This window comes from Monodon monoceros, unplaced genomic scaffold (genome assembly GCF_005190385.1).
Source record: "Monodon monoceros isolate NGI ecotype Baffin Bay Population unplaced genomic scaffold, NGI_Narwhal_1 Super_Scaffold_18, whole genome shotgun sequence".
Lineage (NCBI taxonomy): Eukaryota > Metazoa > Chordata > Mammalia > Artiodactyla > Monodontidae > Monodon > Monodon monoceros.
The window spans coordinates 38,361,479-38,377,108 of NW_021703774.1; the positions used below are offsets into that span (position 1 = coordinate 38,361,479).

Consider the following 15,630-nt stretch of genomic DNA (forward strand, 5'->3'; position numbering starts at 1 on the left):
AGATGATACTAAGGAATTACTGTTAATTTTGGGGGGAGTGATAGTATTGCATTGTAGTTACACAGGAAATTTTTCTTATTCTTTTGCAGTGTATCCTGAAGTATTCAGGGGTAAAGTATTATGATGTCTAGGATTTATTTTAAAATACTTCACCAAAAAATAGAAAAGCAAATACGGCAACATGTTAATAACGTTTAAACCTTGGTGATGGGCATATGGAAACTCCCTACACTTTCCCCTCTACTTTTCTGTGTCTGAAAATGTTCATAAGGCGAAACAAGTGAATAAAAAAGAAACCACAAAGCAAAAGAAAAATGTAATCATGGAGTGGTCCCACACCCACTCGCTCCCTCTAGTGGCCAGTGGTGTTGAGCTGAGTGCAAACAGACTACCCAGTCTGGAGCGCTCAACACATCCCCTCCAACTGCCACCAGCCACTCTCACACTGACAAGGAGGCTCTCAAACTGTTTTGTTCTTTCATTTGTTGTTATTGGGCTTGTAAGACTAGAAATTGAGGCCTCATTACTCCCTTTAATGACCTGAATCCAGAGGAGTAACCTCATGGGTTTGAGTGCCACCAGCTGGGATTCCCTGCAGTAGGATGACTGGAGTCTGAAGTTGGTGGGGGTCTGTCTGAGTTGACTGAGGTGGGCAGGAAAGGCTTTCATGGGAGGCCAAAAATTTGTTTATACCAGTTGTTCTTGTTGTTACAGTTAAAGTACACACCAGCCAATAAAACTTAAGTGCAGAGCTCCTGTCAGACAACCCACACATGTCACCAAAAAAGTGAACACAGCTTGCACCTACATTAAAAGTTTGGCAGTTGAATGAACTTATTTGTGTCTTAGAATATATGAGATGTTTAAGGTGTGTATGTTTATTTAAGTGATTCTCAACTTTCACTAATCGTGTTAATGAGCCAATCAACTCCTTCATCATGATGGTGTTGGATGAGAGGTTTTCCACCATCCTATGATTCTCTGTCCAGATATGAGTGAAAATATCCAAAACAAGATCATTAAAAAAATTTTTTTCCTACTAAGCTTTGTCAGGGAATATATAGATTTTTCCCCCTGTTGATTTGTCTCCTCCTGGCATTTTATTTAGACTAACATTAAGACTCACTTGCATTTTCTGAGCATGCACTGAGAGTTGGGGGCAGACATGCCTGCACCCATCCCCCCACACCCAGCTTCAGCCCAGAGTGTGTGGGGATGCCGCCTGGTCTTCTAGATTTGCCATTGTTGATCCACACATTGGATAATCCACATGCCCATCATCAAGATCTAACTGGTTAGGGGTTCCCTGGTGGCTCAGTGGTTAAGAATCCATCTGCCAATGCAGGGGACACGGGTTCGAGCCCTGGTCCAGGAAGATCCCACATGCCATCGAGCAACTAAGCCCGTGTGCCACAACTACTGAGTCTGCACTCTAGAGCCCACGAGCCACAACTACTCAGCCCACGTGCCACAACTACTGAAACCCACGCGCCTAGAGCCCGTGATCTGCAACAGAAGCCACCACAAAGAGAAGCCACCGCAGTGAGAAGCCTGCTCACCGCAACGAAGTGTAGCCCCCGCTCGCTGCGAAAAATCTAACCAGTTAGAAATGGAAGGACAGTGAAGCCTGTAAGGAGGTTCCAGACATTTCACTTCTGTGCCTTGAGGTCATTAGAGCTTTGGGCATCACTTTCTCTGAAGAAAGTCAAAGAGCAGGCACAACCAGATAGAGAAGGGACCCTGGAGTCAAAGACCTGGCTCTCTGGAGCAGTGAGTCAGAAGGCCTTGAAGCTTAGCTTCTGGAGGCAGCTGCTGGGGACTGGCCACCTCCCATGTGATGACACTGTGGAGTGGGGTAATGGCAACCCACCTCTGTCCCCAGCTACTGCAGACCTCCACACCAGTGCCAAGGAGAGAGACGGGTCAGACCACAGGCAGGTGGACATTAGCCACTGGACCTGTCCCATCACAGCCCAGGACTCAAGGACTCAGGAGCAGAGACTTACATGTATGGGAACAGTCTCACCACCCATGGGATCTGGCTGCAGTTAATGGTGGCAGAAGCCTGACCCTCTCTGAGCCTCAGTTTCCTCATTCACTAGTTGAGGAGAGTGGACCTGTGATCCCTTTCAGCTCTGCCCATCCACCAGGCTGTGACCCACCTGCGGCGGTGGGACAGACCAGTCACCAGCAGAGAATGGACACCAGCCAACAGGTCCCCTCATCGTTACCCAGGGAGAGGGGGTGAATGGGACATCCCTAAGTTGGGGTAAGAGCTCATGACTTGGCAAAAGGCAGGGCAACTCTTCCCATTCCAGACAGAAGCTGAAGATGGGGAGCAGGTGGTGGTCTGTCTGCCCAGACCCTGAATCTCTGCGGGGCGGGGAAGGGTCCGCTCCAGCCGACTGGTGCAGGGGAGCAGGAGATTGTTGCTGCAGCTCCAAGCCCTGACTCTAGGCTTCGCGGTCCGTGGGAGAGGGCGGGCGGGGAGGGGTTGCTCCATCTTGAGGGAGTGTCCGGGGACGGGGCGGTCTCTTTGGCCCCGCGTCAGGGGCAGGGCGATGGGGAGGTTGCAGGACCCGGGATGACCCCGGCTTATCATGCCCCACCCGCCACCACCCCCCCAGAGGTGGCTCTGCTCCCGGGCAGGAGAGGCGGGGTCAGTCCTCTTTTTGTGCCCGGAACTCGGGCATGCTCCAGGTCCGGTGCAGCGGCGGCGCGTCCCGCTCCACGTCCTGGGAGATGGTGCGGATGTCGCTGGCGAAGGGGGTGATGCGCGCGCGGCTTCTGAAGGTGGCCAGGCTGCTGCGGGGCCGCAGGCTCCACTGACGGGTCAGCTTGTGCGCCTCCTCCTCCTGCTTCATCCTCTCCAGGACTTCCTGCAGCACCGAGCGGAAGAGCCGGGACACCTCCTGCACCTCGGGCTCCTGCTCTGCCATCAGCTGCCGGAACCTGGGTGCGGAGGCGGGGAGAAGAAGAGGGGAAGCGGTGGGGCTATAGCCCGGGCGTGGGACGTGGCCGGTGTCTCACCCCACGGGCGTCCCTGGACACCCCCGTGGACAATTCCTGTTCCCTCCGCTTCCCCACTTCCTGTGAAGTGGATCAGAACCCACCCCACCTCCGTCGTGCTCCAGCCCATCCTGAGTTCCAGCTCTTCCACTTCTGGCCTCCATGAGACTCCTTGAGACTCAGCTTGCTCATCTGTAAGCTGGGGTCATCATAGCTACCTTTTTGTGAGGTTTAATGCGCTAACATCTGTAAAGATCCTGGCACTCACCTCGGGTTATCGATGCAGTAGTAGCGACTGACGCCCACTGCTCTCTGGGACTTTTCTGGCTAACACTCTCCCACCCTTCTGCCCTCACTGGCCAGCATGATCTCTCTGAAATGTATGTCCGATTATGTGATATTCCTTCTATAGCTTCCCGCCACCTCCTGGGTGAGGGTGAGCTGTTTGGCCATGCACACCGGGCTCCCTGCTACTTCCCTTGTCTGTGTTGCAGCCAGGAGTGTGGCCCCAGGTTCTCCTGGATGCCAAGCTGTTTCCTTTGCCAAACATGTCTCTGGCTTGGAGCTCCAGAGTGAAGGATAGCTAGCAAGTCCGTGTGATACCTAATTTCCTCCGCCATATTAAGAGTCAGGACTTCTCAGACCTCTGAGCAGTGAGACAGGAAATGTGATGGGACAATCATCACATGAGCGTCCGCAGCTCCCCCTCATGTATGAGGTTTGGTTGCTTTGCCAGCCTAGATTCTCTCAGCACCACTCCCATGACCATCCCCACCCCTGGCCCCAGGGTGCTTCTGGAACTATATACATTTGGGGGGCTTCCATGGTGCAGAATAAGAAAAATGGGGGAGGGTAAGGTTCCCAGCCTGGAGGAAGAAGCGGGGGGTGGTATAAGACTACAAAACCCAAAGGATGAATAGGACTGAAGAAGGAGGAGTTTTTAGGGGAATTTTGAAGAAGAAGGTGTACAATAGATGCATCTGTTGGTTAAAGAGATGGGTGAGGGAAGATTTGGGGATACTAAGGGGGACTTTAAGATGTTTTACTGTGGATCTGTATTCCTTTACTAGTGTTCGAGAAATGCAGGTAAAGAACTTTAGTTTTGAAATTACTTTTGGCTCTTGGACTCTGCTTCCTTGATTTCAACACGCATCCAACTGAGACTGGGCCGTGTAGGTCACAGCTTTACTAAGGTTACACTGACATGCAGCAACATGACTGTACTCCAGCTCTAAATGTCCAGTGCCCTAGGGCTCTGAAACCTTCACACACGAGCGCGCGCACACGCGCACACACACACACACACACACACGTCCCTTAGACGAGCTAGTGTGAAATAAGATAATTGAGAAACCAATTTTGGAGAGCTTATATGGGGAAACCTCTCTCAGAAGGTAACATGGAAGATGAACTGTTGAAAGAGAGGGAGCCAGCCACGTTACAACCAGGATGACAACAGTTCAGGGAGGGAGAACAGAAAGCTAGAAGGCCTGGGGTTCTCTCCTATCAAAACTCACATGTTGTTTTTGTTTGGGAAACATATTGGTTTGGTTATTTTTTGCACTGCTGGAAGCAGGAGGGGAGGCGGGCTGGGCGCAGGCTGGGATGTGGGTGTTTTGGCAGGAGATGGGACACCCTCTAGCAAGGCTTCGGACCTGGGGCCTGAGATTAGCTGTGAACGGTTGGGGGCCCGACACATGTAGGTCAGGGATCTGGGGGTTCTGCAGCTAGTGGTGACCCCAAACAGAACACAGACTGTACATTTACCAGTAGGTTTGTTTTTTAGACCACGGTTTCTACTGCAAATAAACCTGAGTTCTTTTCTGCAAAAACAAAAACAAAAACCTCACGTGCCTCCGGGAGCTGCCTCCCACCTCCCTCTGAGCCCCGAGTCCTGGCCTGGCCTTCCATGGCCTCTTTCAGATTCTTCCCTCTATCTTGCTCCTTTTAACAGATACCTGTCCCATCCAGGCCCCAGGCTCCAGTCCTGGTAGCCTCAGGCCCCTGTCACTGCTGCCACCCTCCCTGGAGCCTGCAGCCCAACCGCTGGTCCCTGTCTCAGTGCCAGGAGTTACCTGAGGATGGCGGGCCCACAGTAGGATGGGTGGATCTTGGCGCAGACGTCCTCTAGTTGCAGCCTCTCGCCGGGGCTGAGGTCGTAGGTGGGCCGGGGTGCGCTGGCCAGCCAGCTATAGTCCACTCCGGTGCAGATCTTCCTGACGGCATTGCTGCGCTCCCACTGCTGCCTCTCAGCCTCTCGCATCTGCCCCTCCAGCTCCACCATGAGCGTCTCCGGCACCATCTGAGCCGGACTCCGAGACAACAGCCGTGGCGGAGCCTCGTTCCACCGGAGCCATGGGATGAGGGACATGGCCCCCCCAGGCCCTGCGGAGACAGGGCAGGAGTGTGTCTTCCTTGGGCCCCTCTGTCACTTAGGGTGGCGAGAACAAGGGGGAGGGAGCTGAGACCCGAGTGAGAAGACTGCTGCCCCCTCACAGCTGGGTGGCCTCAAGTAAGTCATTTAACCTCTCTGAGCAGTCATTTCTAATTCTGTAAGACAAGGTAATCTTGCTGTGAGAAGCAGCTGTGAATAAACTTGGGAAGTTCCAAGCACCACATAAAAGTAAGATAATTTCATGGTTATAAAAATCCATGAAGCATCCAGATGATTGAGACTCCTGAATCCTTGCTAACTCCAAACAAAGACGGAAACAAACTGTTAAAAACAAGACAACAGGCCCAAAATGGAGTCACTTATGCTAAGCCCCACATCACGAAACCAAGACTTAATTACAGTTGCGGCTCTTCCAGAAATGGAATCTTAAACCAGTCAGTCAGGAATCACCTGATCAGCACTAGTTAAGTAATCTGCCTGATAGACCTCTGCCATCCCCTAAAGGAAAGCACCAACCTGCTTTTTTTTGCCTAGTATAATGTCCTTGTTCTCACTCCCTTCTGCCTATAAAACGGTCTCATTTGAAGGCAAGCTCCATTCCTGGGCTAAAACCTGAAGTGGGTCTTTGAGGTGGTCCCCCTCCCCCTCCTATACCCTTCCCCCCTTCAAGCAGCTCCCCCTTCCATGAGCCAATGGTCCTCTTCCTGCCTAGACCCTCCAGTTGCAGAGAACAGAGATTCAATGAACTCAGTCTCAAGAACATGGCCATGAGGCATGTGTCACCTCCTGGGGACATATGTATTTTTAGGCAGCTCTCCCACCACCCTGCCCCCATGATGCTTAGCCCAGAGAAATGAATTGTTAATGCTGGAGAATCAGACACAAATGGGAAAATTATTATGAGGTAGCAGTAGCCTTCTGGAGTGGCACAAATCAAGCTTCCGACTTACACATGGAGACTTGAAAACAACCAGTTTCCTTAGCAACCATGGTACTTAGAAAATCTAATAAGGTTCATCCTCCACTTAGTCTGAGCATATCACCAATGGAGGCCTCAGATTATACCCCGACTCCTTTCTGCGAGGTTGCGAGGGAAGGACAGACCATCAGACCCTGCTATTGGGGTCAGGGGCAATTAGGACCTTTTCTTCTCAGCCTTCACCGCTTCATGTGTCCAGAATAATGTATTTGGTCAACAGTGTGGGGAAGCGGTTGGGAGATGGAGGTGGGCTCTGTCTTGTCCTGAGAGCTGTGAGCCCCAGGAACCTCTGCCTAAGGCCAAGGGATCCGATCAATGAGGCAGAGAGATGTTGTAACTGAATATGTTGTTTTTCCCGGACCGTTTGTGTTTTTAAAAGAACACAGGTCAGGTGGATGCTTGACACCAAAAGAGTGAATGGTGTCATTTCAGGTGTTCATTCAGCTCCACTGACGGCATCTCAAAATACGGCTCATGGTCTCAGCAGGGGCTCCTGACTATGCTGGGCCATTTCATAGCTCCATGCCTTGATCAGTGCCCCTCCTTAGCATAGACATTTAGTTTTAGGGTCAACTCCCCTCTGAAGCCTTTTCTGATACTCCCACCTCACAGGTAGACGTGACTACTCTCTACCTTGCACCCTGACTGAGCTCGGCATAGACATTTTTCATAGCACCAGGAATATTTTATGGAGTGTGACCATCTACCTCCCCTGACACTGTGTGTCCTATGTAGGCAGGGACTGTGCTTCATTCACCCTTCCATCCGTGGTGCTGGGTACATAGGGCAGTAGGTTCTTAATAAATGCCAAATGAATGAGTGAATGAATGCATGATCAAAGAGCAAGCCCCATGGTTCTGACCTACCCCAAATAAGAGAGCATTTGTCAGGGGTCAAGGGAAAGACAATCTCTCCTCTGACCCTCATGGCTCCACATTCTCCCCGACACCTGGAGATTTCCACCAAGATCTTGTGAATACCTGATGGGGGCCTTGGGCAGCCCTGTGACTTAGCTATGGGGTCACACTCCTTGGTCTACCGGCCACCTGTCTCACTTCCTGGAGACACCATCTCGGAACTCGTGTGGGTGCCCTACCCTGGCCTTCCTTGAGTTGTGGCTGTTCACTGGGGCTCTATCAGAGGTGGTCTCCTCATTTTAATGATCCTCCCCGTTTCACATGTTTCCAATTACTACCTGAATGTTGAGAGTTCCCAAATCAAAATCCATAACCCAGTTGTCCTCCAAGCTCCAGGTCAGGGTCTCCACATGCCTCCTGGACACCTCCCCTTGTAGGTTCCACTTGCATTTCAACTCAAGCTCCCCATCTCCCTCCCCACTGGCTGCTGCTCCTCCCAGGTTGCCAGCTTGGTGGGGGGCATAGCTTAGTTGCCCAACCTGATGCACCATCCCTGTCATGTCCCTTTGCCTCATCTGTCAAATCCTCTATGCAATTCCTATTGATTCTCCCGAATCTGTTCACTCTTTCTCCCTTCATTATTTCAAGCCTTGACCATCTGCCAGATATATTACAGCTGCCTCCTAGCTGGAAACCCAGGGCTGATCCTCCCAATCCAATCTCCGCTCTATTTTCTTTCCACTCTGGTGAAAAACAAAAACACCATAAAATTTAGCAGCAGAAGCATTTTTAAGTGTGCAGTACAGTCGTGTTAACAATGTGTTTGATGTTGTGCAGTAGAACTCTGGAACTTTGTCACCTTGCAAAACTGAAATCCTATACCCATTAAACAGCAATTTCCACTCTATTTTCTGAAGTGTGATCTTTCTAATTCATAAAACTGATCATGTCACTATCTTGTTTTCATTTGATACCATAACACAGTGCACGGGATCTGTGAGCTGTATAAGGGCCCCCTATACAGCTGCCCCCTACCCCCCAAAAGTGTCATTGGCTTCAAAATAGAAATCTACAAACTTGAAATTAATAAATTAATAGTAATTCCAAATCCGAGTAATAAAACTCCTTTCAACTTTTTTATTAAAAAATAACTGTAATGTGGGTTCATTTGATGGATGCTTGATGCGATGTGAAGCAAGGCCTTCAATAGTAAAGGCGTCTAGGGCCTGTGAACATCTTCACATCATATCCTATATTTAAGCCCTGGGATGCTTAAAGGCTTTCAACGATTCCCGATCATCCTCAAGATTAGACTCAGACCCCTTAAGCGGCTTCAAGGCCCTTTATCATGTGGCTCCTGTTTATGTCTTCAGCTTCACCTCTCAGCAAACTTCCCCTCCCCCAGTCCTCCCCCAACACGCTCTCGCACCCCACCCTCCATTCCCCTAATGCACCCGGCTCTCTCTTGCTTTCAGGCCTTTGCACATCCCTAGAACACTTTCGGTCTCCTCAATTAGTGAATAAATCCTAGGTCAGCTCTTAGCTCCTACTCTGCTTCCTTTAGGAGACTTCGCAATCCTCCCTGACCAGGCTCCCAGGTTGCTCTGTGCTCACCCCGTCATGGCACAGTCACAGTGAACCATGATTGCCTGTGTGTCCATCTCCCCCTCCAGCCGGAGCAAGGAACCAGGTCTTGAGCAGCATCCTACCCAGGCCTCAGCACCAGGCACAGGGTCTGGCCTATAGCAAGTGCTCAATGGACATCCATAAATAAATGGAGTGATACTTATTGTCTAACATCCAGAGTGATGGATAATGTTGCCATGTGGTGCTTTAGTCCTTGCTGTGTGTGTGTGGGGCGGGGGTGGGGTTGGATGGGGGTGGGTGGGTGTGTGTGGGTGTGTGTGGGGGTGTGCAGCTGGGCCAGAAATCTACCTAGGCAATCCCTTCCCATTTCAAAATTTCTCACCCTTTCTAAGCCCATTTTGAGGGATTCATCTTTGGGTCAAGTGCTGCCCTCCTTAAGGACCTTTATTTCTTCTTAGTCTGGAATTGCATTTAAGCTGAAAGGAGGCAGCAAGAGAATGGTTTGGTGTTGGAGGGTCTTCCTGCAGCAGGAAGAAATATAGAAGAAAGAGGAAGTGGGAGGCCTGAAGACAACTTTTGTCTCTAGGAAACCTGACATCCTAACATCCACTCCAGGCCTGGTGGGGGGCACTGGGCTTGAGTAGCAGGCCCACGGCTCACATGTGCAAGGGACCTGGAGCAGTGCTGTAGATGGAGGCTCACGTACCATATATTTAAATATTCATAAGTTACAAATTAAGCTAACAAACTATTCAATAAAATACCTTCTGCTTCCTTCCTTGTTAAATACACCTTTGTAACAACTGGGAGGGTCTGATTCAAGCTGAGAATTCTTGGATGCCAAAGGGTTCTTTGCACCTCCATACATGGAGGTGTGTGTTGAGCCAGCTGCTGGCCCTCAGCCTGTCCCCTCTCTCTAGTCACACCATGAGGGGCCTTGCAAATATGCAGAGGGTGCCCCAGCTTCACGTCCAGGGCCCACCCACACCCCTACCAACGGTGTCTCTTTGGCCCCCTCAGCCCTAGCGTTGCTCCCACGGTGATGTCATTCACCCTCAGAAGACTGGGCCCAGGGAGGTGGCCTGCTCTGGCTCTGGAAGTGGGCGGGCGACTGTCTGGGCAAGGAGCTCTGGATATCAGCACCTAAGACCTGACCTGGAGGGCAAGTGACCTCAGGGTGGGCACTTCTCTGTAATACCCCAGACTCCTCATCCCTGCAGGTGGGGGAAGCCAGAGCGCAGCTGGGGGTGGGAGGCGGCCTCTTCCCAGGTGGAAGGCTGTGCTCTTCACCCGAGCCGGCCTCTGAGATGGGTGCCCAGCCCACGACAGATGGCAGAGCCTGGGGCGGTGATCCCACCTGAATCCTGGGCTCTGTAGGCTCTGAGCTGCTCTGGCCCGGGGAGGTGGGCTCTCACAGGGGCCTGACGGGGGTGTGGTGTTTGAGATGTCTCCTTCCCCCAATCCCTGCCTCCCAGCCCGGGCTGGAGGCTTTGACAGAGATGAGGTTTCTGCCCGAGCTATTTCTGTCTCTGGTGCCAGCTGTTCTCATGGAGGCTCTTCAGCAGGTCTGATTAAGTTCTTAAGGGCCAAGGAGGGAGGGAGAGATGAAGGGAGGGAGAGAAGGAGGGAGGGAGAGGTGGAGGGAGGGAGAGAAGGAGGGAGGGACACAGGGACAGAGAGGCAGGTGGGCCAGAGGATGCCAGAGGTGGTTGGCTTATCCCAGGGCCTCCTCAGGACCTAAGTGAGGCCGTGTGAGTCTGTGTTGGGAAGCACCTGATGGTGGGGGGGGGGGGGTCTGATTAAGACTCAAGACGCCCAGAAGGCTCATCAAAACTGCTGTTGGGTGGTCTTCTCTGGGTGCTTTGCACAGTTGGATTCTGCCTTTCCCTTGCGTTGGATTAACCCCTGTGGCAGAGCCAAGCTCCTCAGTTTAGCTAAGGCCCCTCACTCCTGCTCACCTCCTGGCCATGGTGACTCCAGGACCTTCCCATTCAGGCAACAGCACCTACAATCTGTCTCCAATACATGAACACTGATTGAATCCTTATTTTTAAAAAATTAGGACATTTGGGGAAATATGAATATGAGCTGTATGTTAGGGAATGAGTGTTGATTTTCTTGGGTATAAAAATGGTATTATGGTGATAGGGGAATCTTGACAAATAGCCCAATCTTGGGAGGCGATGCTGACGTCTTCCTGGTTAAAGTATCACGATGTCTTCAAAGTCTTACATCTGAATCATTCAGAAAATGTTGTGTGGGGCTTCCCTGGTGGCACAGTGGTTGAGAGTCCACCTGCCGATGCAGGGGACATGGGTTCGTGCCCCGGTCTGGGAGGATCCCACATGCCGTGGAGTGGCTGGGCCCATGGGCCGTGGCCTCTGGGCCTGCGCATCCGGGGCCTGTGCTCTGTAGTGAGAGAGGCCGCAGCGGTGGAAGGCCCACGTACCGCAAAAAAAAAAAAAAAAGAAAGAAAATGTTGTGTGTATATACATACACATGCACCTAGATGGGGCAAAAATGGCAAAATATTAACAATCATTTTGTCCAGGGGTATTTATGGCTGTTTATTGCACATTTCTTCCAACTTTATTGCATGTTTGAGCAATTCGTAATTTAAGAGTTGGAACAAAGCTAGCTCAGAACTCATTTTCTGCAGGAAGCCTTCGCGATTCATTCTACCTGGTAGGCTTGACTTGCCCCTCAGCACCTCTGCGCATGGTTTATATTGTACTCGTGGGTAGTGCTGTGGCATTTCTCCACAGGTGGGTTTGGTGTTGAGGTAGCAAACAGTGGCGTGTGCTGGGTGGGTCTGGGGTGGGGAGGCTGAAGCCCAGGCCCAGTTCTGACACATTCACGACTCAGCAAACACAGTGGGGTGTGTGTGCAGTTTAACTGTCACTCTGCAGGTCTGGGGCTCCCTCCAGGAGCATGCACTCAAGACAGGGATGGACACAATGAGATAAGCGATCTCAGGGCTGCAGTGGTGCCATTCCACTGTCTGGAAGGGCGCTGACACCCAGTACAGCAAACAGCAGGCCACTGCTCTTTGGTTCCTCGTCAGTTCAGAGGAGGAAGGCCCATGTCGGTTGGGCGGGTGGGGTAGTGGAGAGCCAAGGTTTTAGCAGAGAAAACCTAAGTTCAACTCCTATGCCCTTCCCTTCCTACCCAATGCTGCCTGTCCAAGCCACCTTCATTACTCCAAGCCTCAGTTTCCCTATCTGTAAGATGGGGTAATAAGGTACCTACTACAAGTTACTGTGAAGATTGAATAAGGTAACGTCCCTGTACGTGCTTTATAAACTAACAAGAAGTGGGTTCATCTAGGTCTGTGACTGTCTGTCCCTTGGGGCAGGGATTTGTACCCTGGGACCCATAGGGAGAATTCAGAGGTTTATAAACTCGGATAGGAAAAAAAAAATCTTTATTTCCACTACCTTTAACTGAAATGAAGCATTTCTGTCAGTTATGAATGCAGGCCCCCGACCACGGCAGTATTACTGCACCTGTGGCTTTATCTCCCACAGAGGTCACGGATCTTTTCATAACACTCTGAAATTGTTATTCTTGAAATATCGTTTGTGCTCGTCACTACTACGAAATCATGGTACTTATTAGCCCCGCCACAGATTTTATTATTTTACATGTGAATACAGAGGCACGTATATTACTATATCTGAAATTGTTTTTTGATAGGGGTCTGGTTTCAGAAAAAACAAATTGATAGCTAAATTTCGACATAGTGATTTCTTCTGTAATCGTATGAACTCACTTGTATGCATTTGGAAACATTTTGCCGAGAATGTGTCCACAGGCTTTACATACTTCTAAAGGGTCAAGGACCCCTTGGCTTGGTGTAAGCCTGACCCCAGCCCTGCTCCTGGCCTTGCTGGGCCCTCGGGTCCCAGCGACCTTAGGAAAGCCTTCACATGTTCTATTGCTGCCCTGTGGCGGCCCTCATCAAGTCCTTTCTCCTCCATCCTTTGCTTTTCTTTCTCCTTCCTTTCCCCTTCATTACCCTCCCACCCGCACATGCTCTGAGCCTTCCCTGCAGCCTATTTTTGAACATCTCTGGATGTCTTTTCCTGGCTCCCTGGGCGACACTGTCACCAGCTGTGGCTCGTTAGATGCGCTAAAGAGAAACCAACCCCATCCCTCAAGGGCAGGAGGAGTCTGGTTCAGGCAGTTAGCACTGGAGGAGACCAGGGGCATCTCAGCAGTGAGAACAATGTGGGGGGGGTGGGGGGCGGGTGCCTGCGGAGTAGGTAGCAGGGCTCTGACCCCCGCCGGAGGCATGAGAGGTTCATCTGCCTCTGGTGGGTACCGAGGCCACCAGCCTCCCGCCATCGAGGGAAGGACGGTGCAGTCCCTGCGAGGAGGCTGTTTTCTCTGTACAAAGCAGCCCCACCCAGGATCCACCTCTGAAGCTGGGCCCTAGCAGCTGAGCTGGGCGTCTGCAGGTCAGGGCAGGGGCTGCCCTGTGTGCCCGCCAAAACCCAGGAGTCCAGAGCAGCACCTCCGTGGGTCTGTCCCAGAGTGCAGGCGGTGTGGCTCTGCAGAAGCCAGACCCTGGGGGGGGGTCGGGGGCCGGGGTCGGGGCCAGGGGGGCAAGGCCGGGCCGGGGGAGGGGCTGGGGCGGGGCAGAGGCCTCGAAGCAGGTGCGGAGAGTCGGTGCTCCCCACTCCACCACCACCACCCCCCGCCGCCTACCGACCTTCCTCCCAGCCCTGTTTTTGCCAAGACCAACTTTACAGATTACAAACTGACCTATTCCTCTTTGGCATCATAGAAAAATAACCTGTATCCACGAAGCCAGGCGGGACTCAGCCTGACCTGTGGGCCTCCGCCCACCTGAAAACATCTGCTCATCTTTTAAGACCCACCTCAAGGGTCAGCTCCCCCTGCAGCCTGCCCCTCACTGCCCCGCTGAGGTAGAACGGCTCTCATCACAGTATCTGTAACACACACGTTTCTCCCTTTTGGGGTTAGATTTCTCTTTCCCCGACTCGGCTATGAGCTCTGTGAGGGGAGATGCCCTGGTCTCTGTCTCAAGGGAGATGCCCTGGTCCTTGTCTGAAGGGAGACACCCTGGTCTTCTTCTGAGAGAAGCCACAATGGTCCTTGTCTGAAGGGAGACACCCTTGTCTCTGTCTCAGGGGAGGCTCCCAGGACTCTGTCAGAGGGGAGAGCCCTGGCCTTCAGATGATAGAAATCCCCCTCCAGCTGACCAGTAGGAGGGGGCTGATCCCACGGTGGCCACTCAGACGCTCCTTCCCAAGCCTGATCCTCTCCCTGAAGCCCCTCCCCGCTCCATCTAGACCTGCTTTTCCGGGCGTGTTATGGGGACTCACAGACGGCTCTGTGGCCAGAGGGACTGAGGCCCACACATCACCCACATGTCTTGGTCACTGTTGTGACCTGCGAGCCTGCTCTGAGCCTCGCACTTCATGGTGCTCGAGTCACAGTGCTCAGATCAATGAGAAAATCTCCGATTTGCGTTTGCCCTTGCTTTCCCCTGCTTGGGTCCTCCCCGTAAAAGCAGAGGGGTAAAGGCGCAGGCTGGGTCCTCCCAGACGGGCTTGCTGCCTCCAGACCCGACAGAAGCTGTGGCTTCCCGTGAGTTTATAAAGCAGGGACCAGGCCACGGCCCCAAGGACGCTGTAGAGTCCGCCGCCTCTTGGGGGACCAATGGGGACAGGTGGGGCCTCCCCTCACTGTACTTGGCCTGCTCAGTGAGCCGTCCCCATCTGCCCCAGCCCCGAGGCCGCCGGGCCCAGCGCAATCTCTCCCGGCCTCTGCTCTAACCTCTAAAGGCGCGACGACTGCTCTTGGGATGCCGGTGGGGTAGCTGCTGTCCCCTGGGGAGGCGACCCTCTTACCTGGTTTTCTGAGGTCCGGCTCTGTGCAGGTGAAAGGTCCCACGGGGGTCTTGCTTTCTGCTTCCCGGTCTGGGAGGAAAGAGTGTCTGGATCTCCGGGGAAACGCAGAAATTTCGGCAGCCACAGGAGGACAGGGTAGAGGGAAGACTGAATCTAAACGCCTCCTTCCTTTTTCTCTTGTGTTGCTGGTTGCTGTCTCATGCTTTTTCCTCTCTATCTCTCAGAAGTTGTGCTGAGAGAAAAAAACACTGGCCAGAGAAGGGATGCACCCTGGACTGGTGTTTGTGGTGTGGTGTGGTGTGGGGTGTGTGTGTGTGTGTGTGTGTGTCCCTAGAGGCTGGAACCACACAGTTCCTCTGATGAACCCTGGAGGCGGCCTAGGTCCTGATTGGCGGTTGCCATGGAGACCCACCTAAGCCTCTTTCACCTGAGCTGTATTATCTGAAGAGGGAGCCTCTCTGACCTGACAGTCACCTGAGAAGACCCAGGGGGTGAGAGCGGGCCTGTGTCCAGACTGCATTCTCTGCCCCGTCCTCCCCCAGCGGGCAGCTGGGGTGGCACAAACTGGGGGAGCCAAGCCTTGCTCGCTGCACCCTCTGTAGAGCCCTAGGTGGACCTGCTCGGGGCAGATGTTTCCAGCTACTTGGTGAATGGTTCCTGGCCCGGGAACCCACTCTTTCCACCCACTCCCTCCACCAGGAGAGGAGTGATTCAGGAACCGAGGGGAGGGGCCTTCACCTTTAATCACCACATCCTCACCTGTCTTCCTCTTTGCTAATCGAAATTCTCTCCTTCCCTCAAGTCAAGCTCAAGTGCAGAAAGTTCTCCTGACGTTCTGGAGGAGGGGCGAGGCTGAGGAAATAATCCAGGGACAGGAGGAAAGATGGACTGTGAGCATTGAGTCTGAGGTATTTGAACTAACAC

At 52.4% G+C, this 15,630-nt stretch overlaps 1 protein-coding gene across 1 annotated transcript; it reads right to left on the minus strand.

Moving 5' to 3' along the window:
- Nucleotides 1–2,522: 2,522 nt before the first annotated feature.
- On the minus strand, nt 2,523–15,123 carry RD3 (retinal degeneration 3, GUCY2D regulator). The gene is made up of 3 exons (XM_029227232.1): nt 14,707–15,123; nt 5,085–5,394; nt 2,523–2,952 (listed from the first exon to the last, which is right to left on the minus strand). The coding sequence occupies exons 2-3, from the start codon at nt 5,378–5,380 to the stop codon at nt 2,661–2,663; spliced, it is 588 nt and encodes a 195-aa protein (XP_029083065.1). The 5' UTR covers nt 5,381–5,394; nt 14,707–15,123; the 3' UTR covers nt 2,523–2,660.
- Nucleotides 15,124–15,630: the final 507 nt, after the last annotated feature.

Coding starts and splice junctions, on each gene's coding strand:
- RD3 (XM_029227232.1), bottom strand. CDS start 5,380: ATGTCCCTCATCCCATGGCTCCGGTGGAACGAGGCTCCGCCACGGCTG. Junction 2,953..5,084: donor TGTGGGCCCGCCATCCTCAG/GTAACTCCTGGC, acceptor CTCCGCACCCAG/GTTCCGGCAGCTGATGGCAG.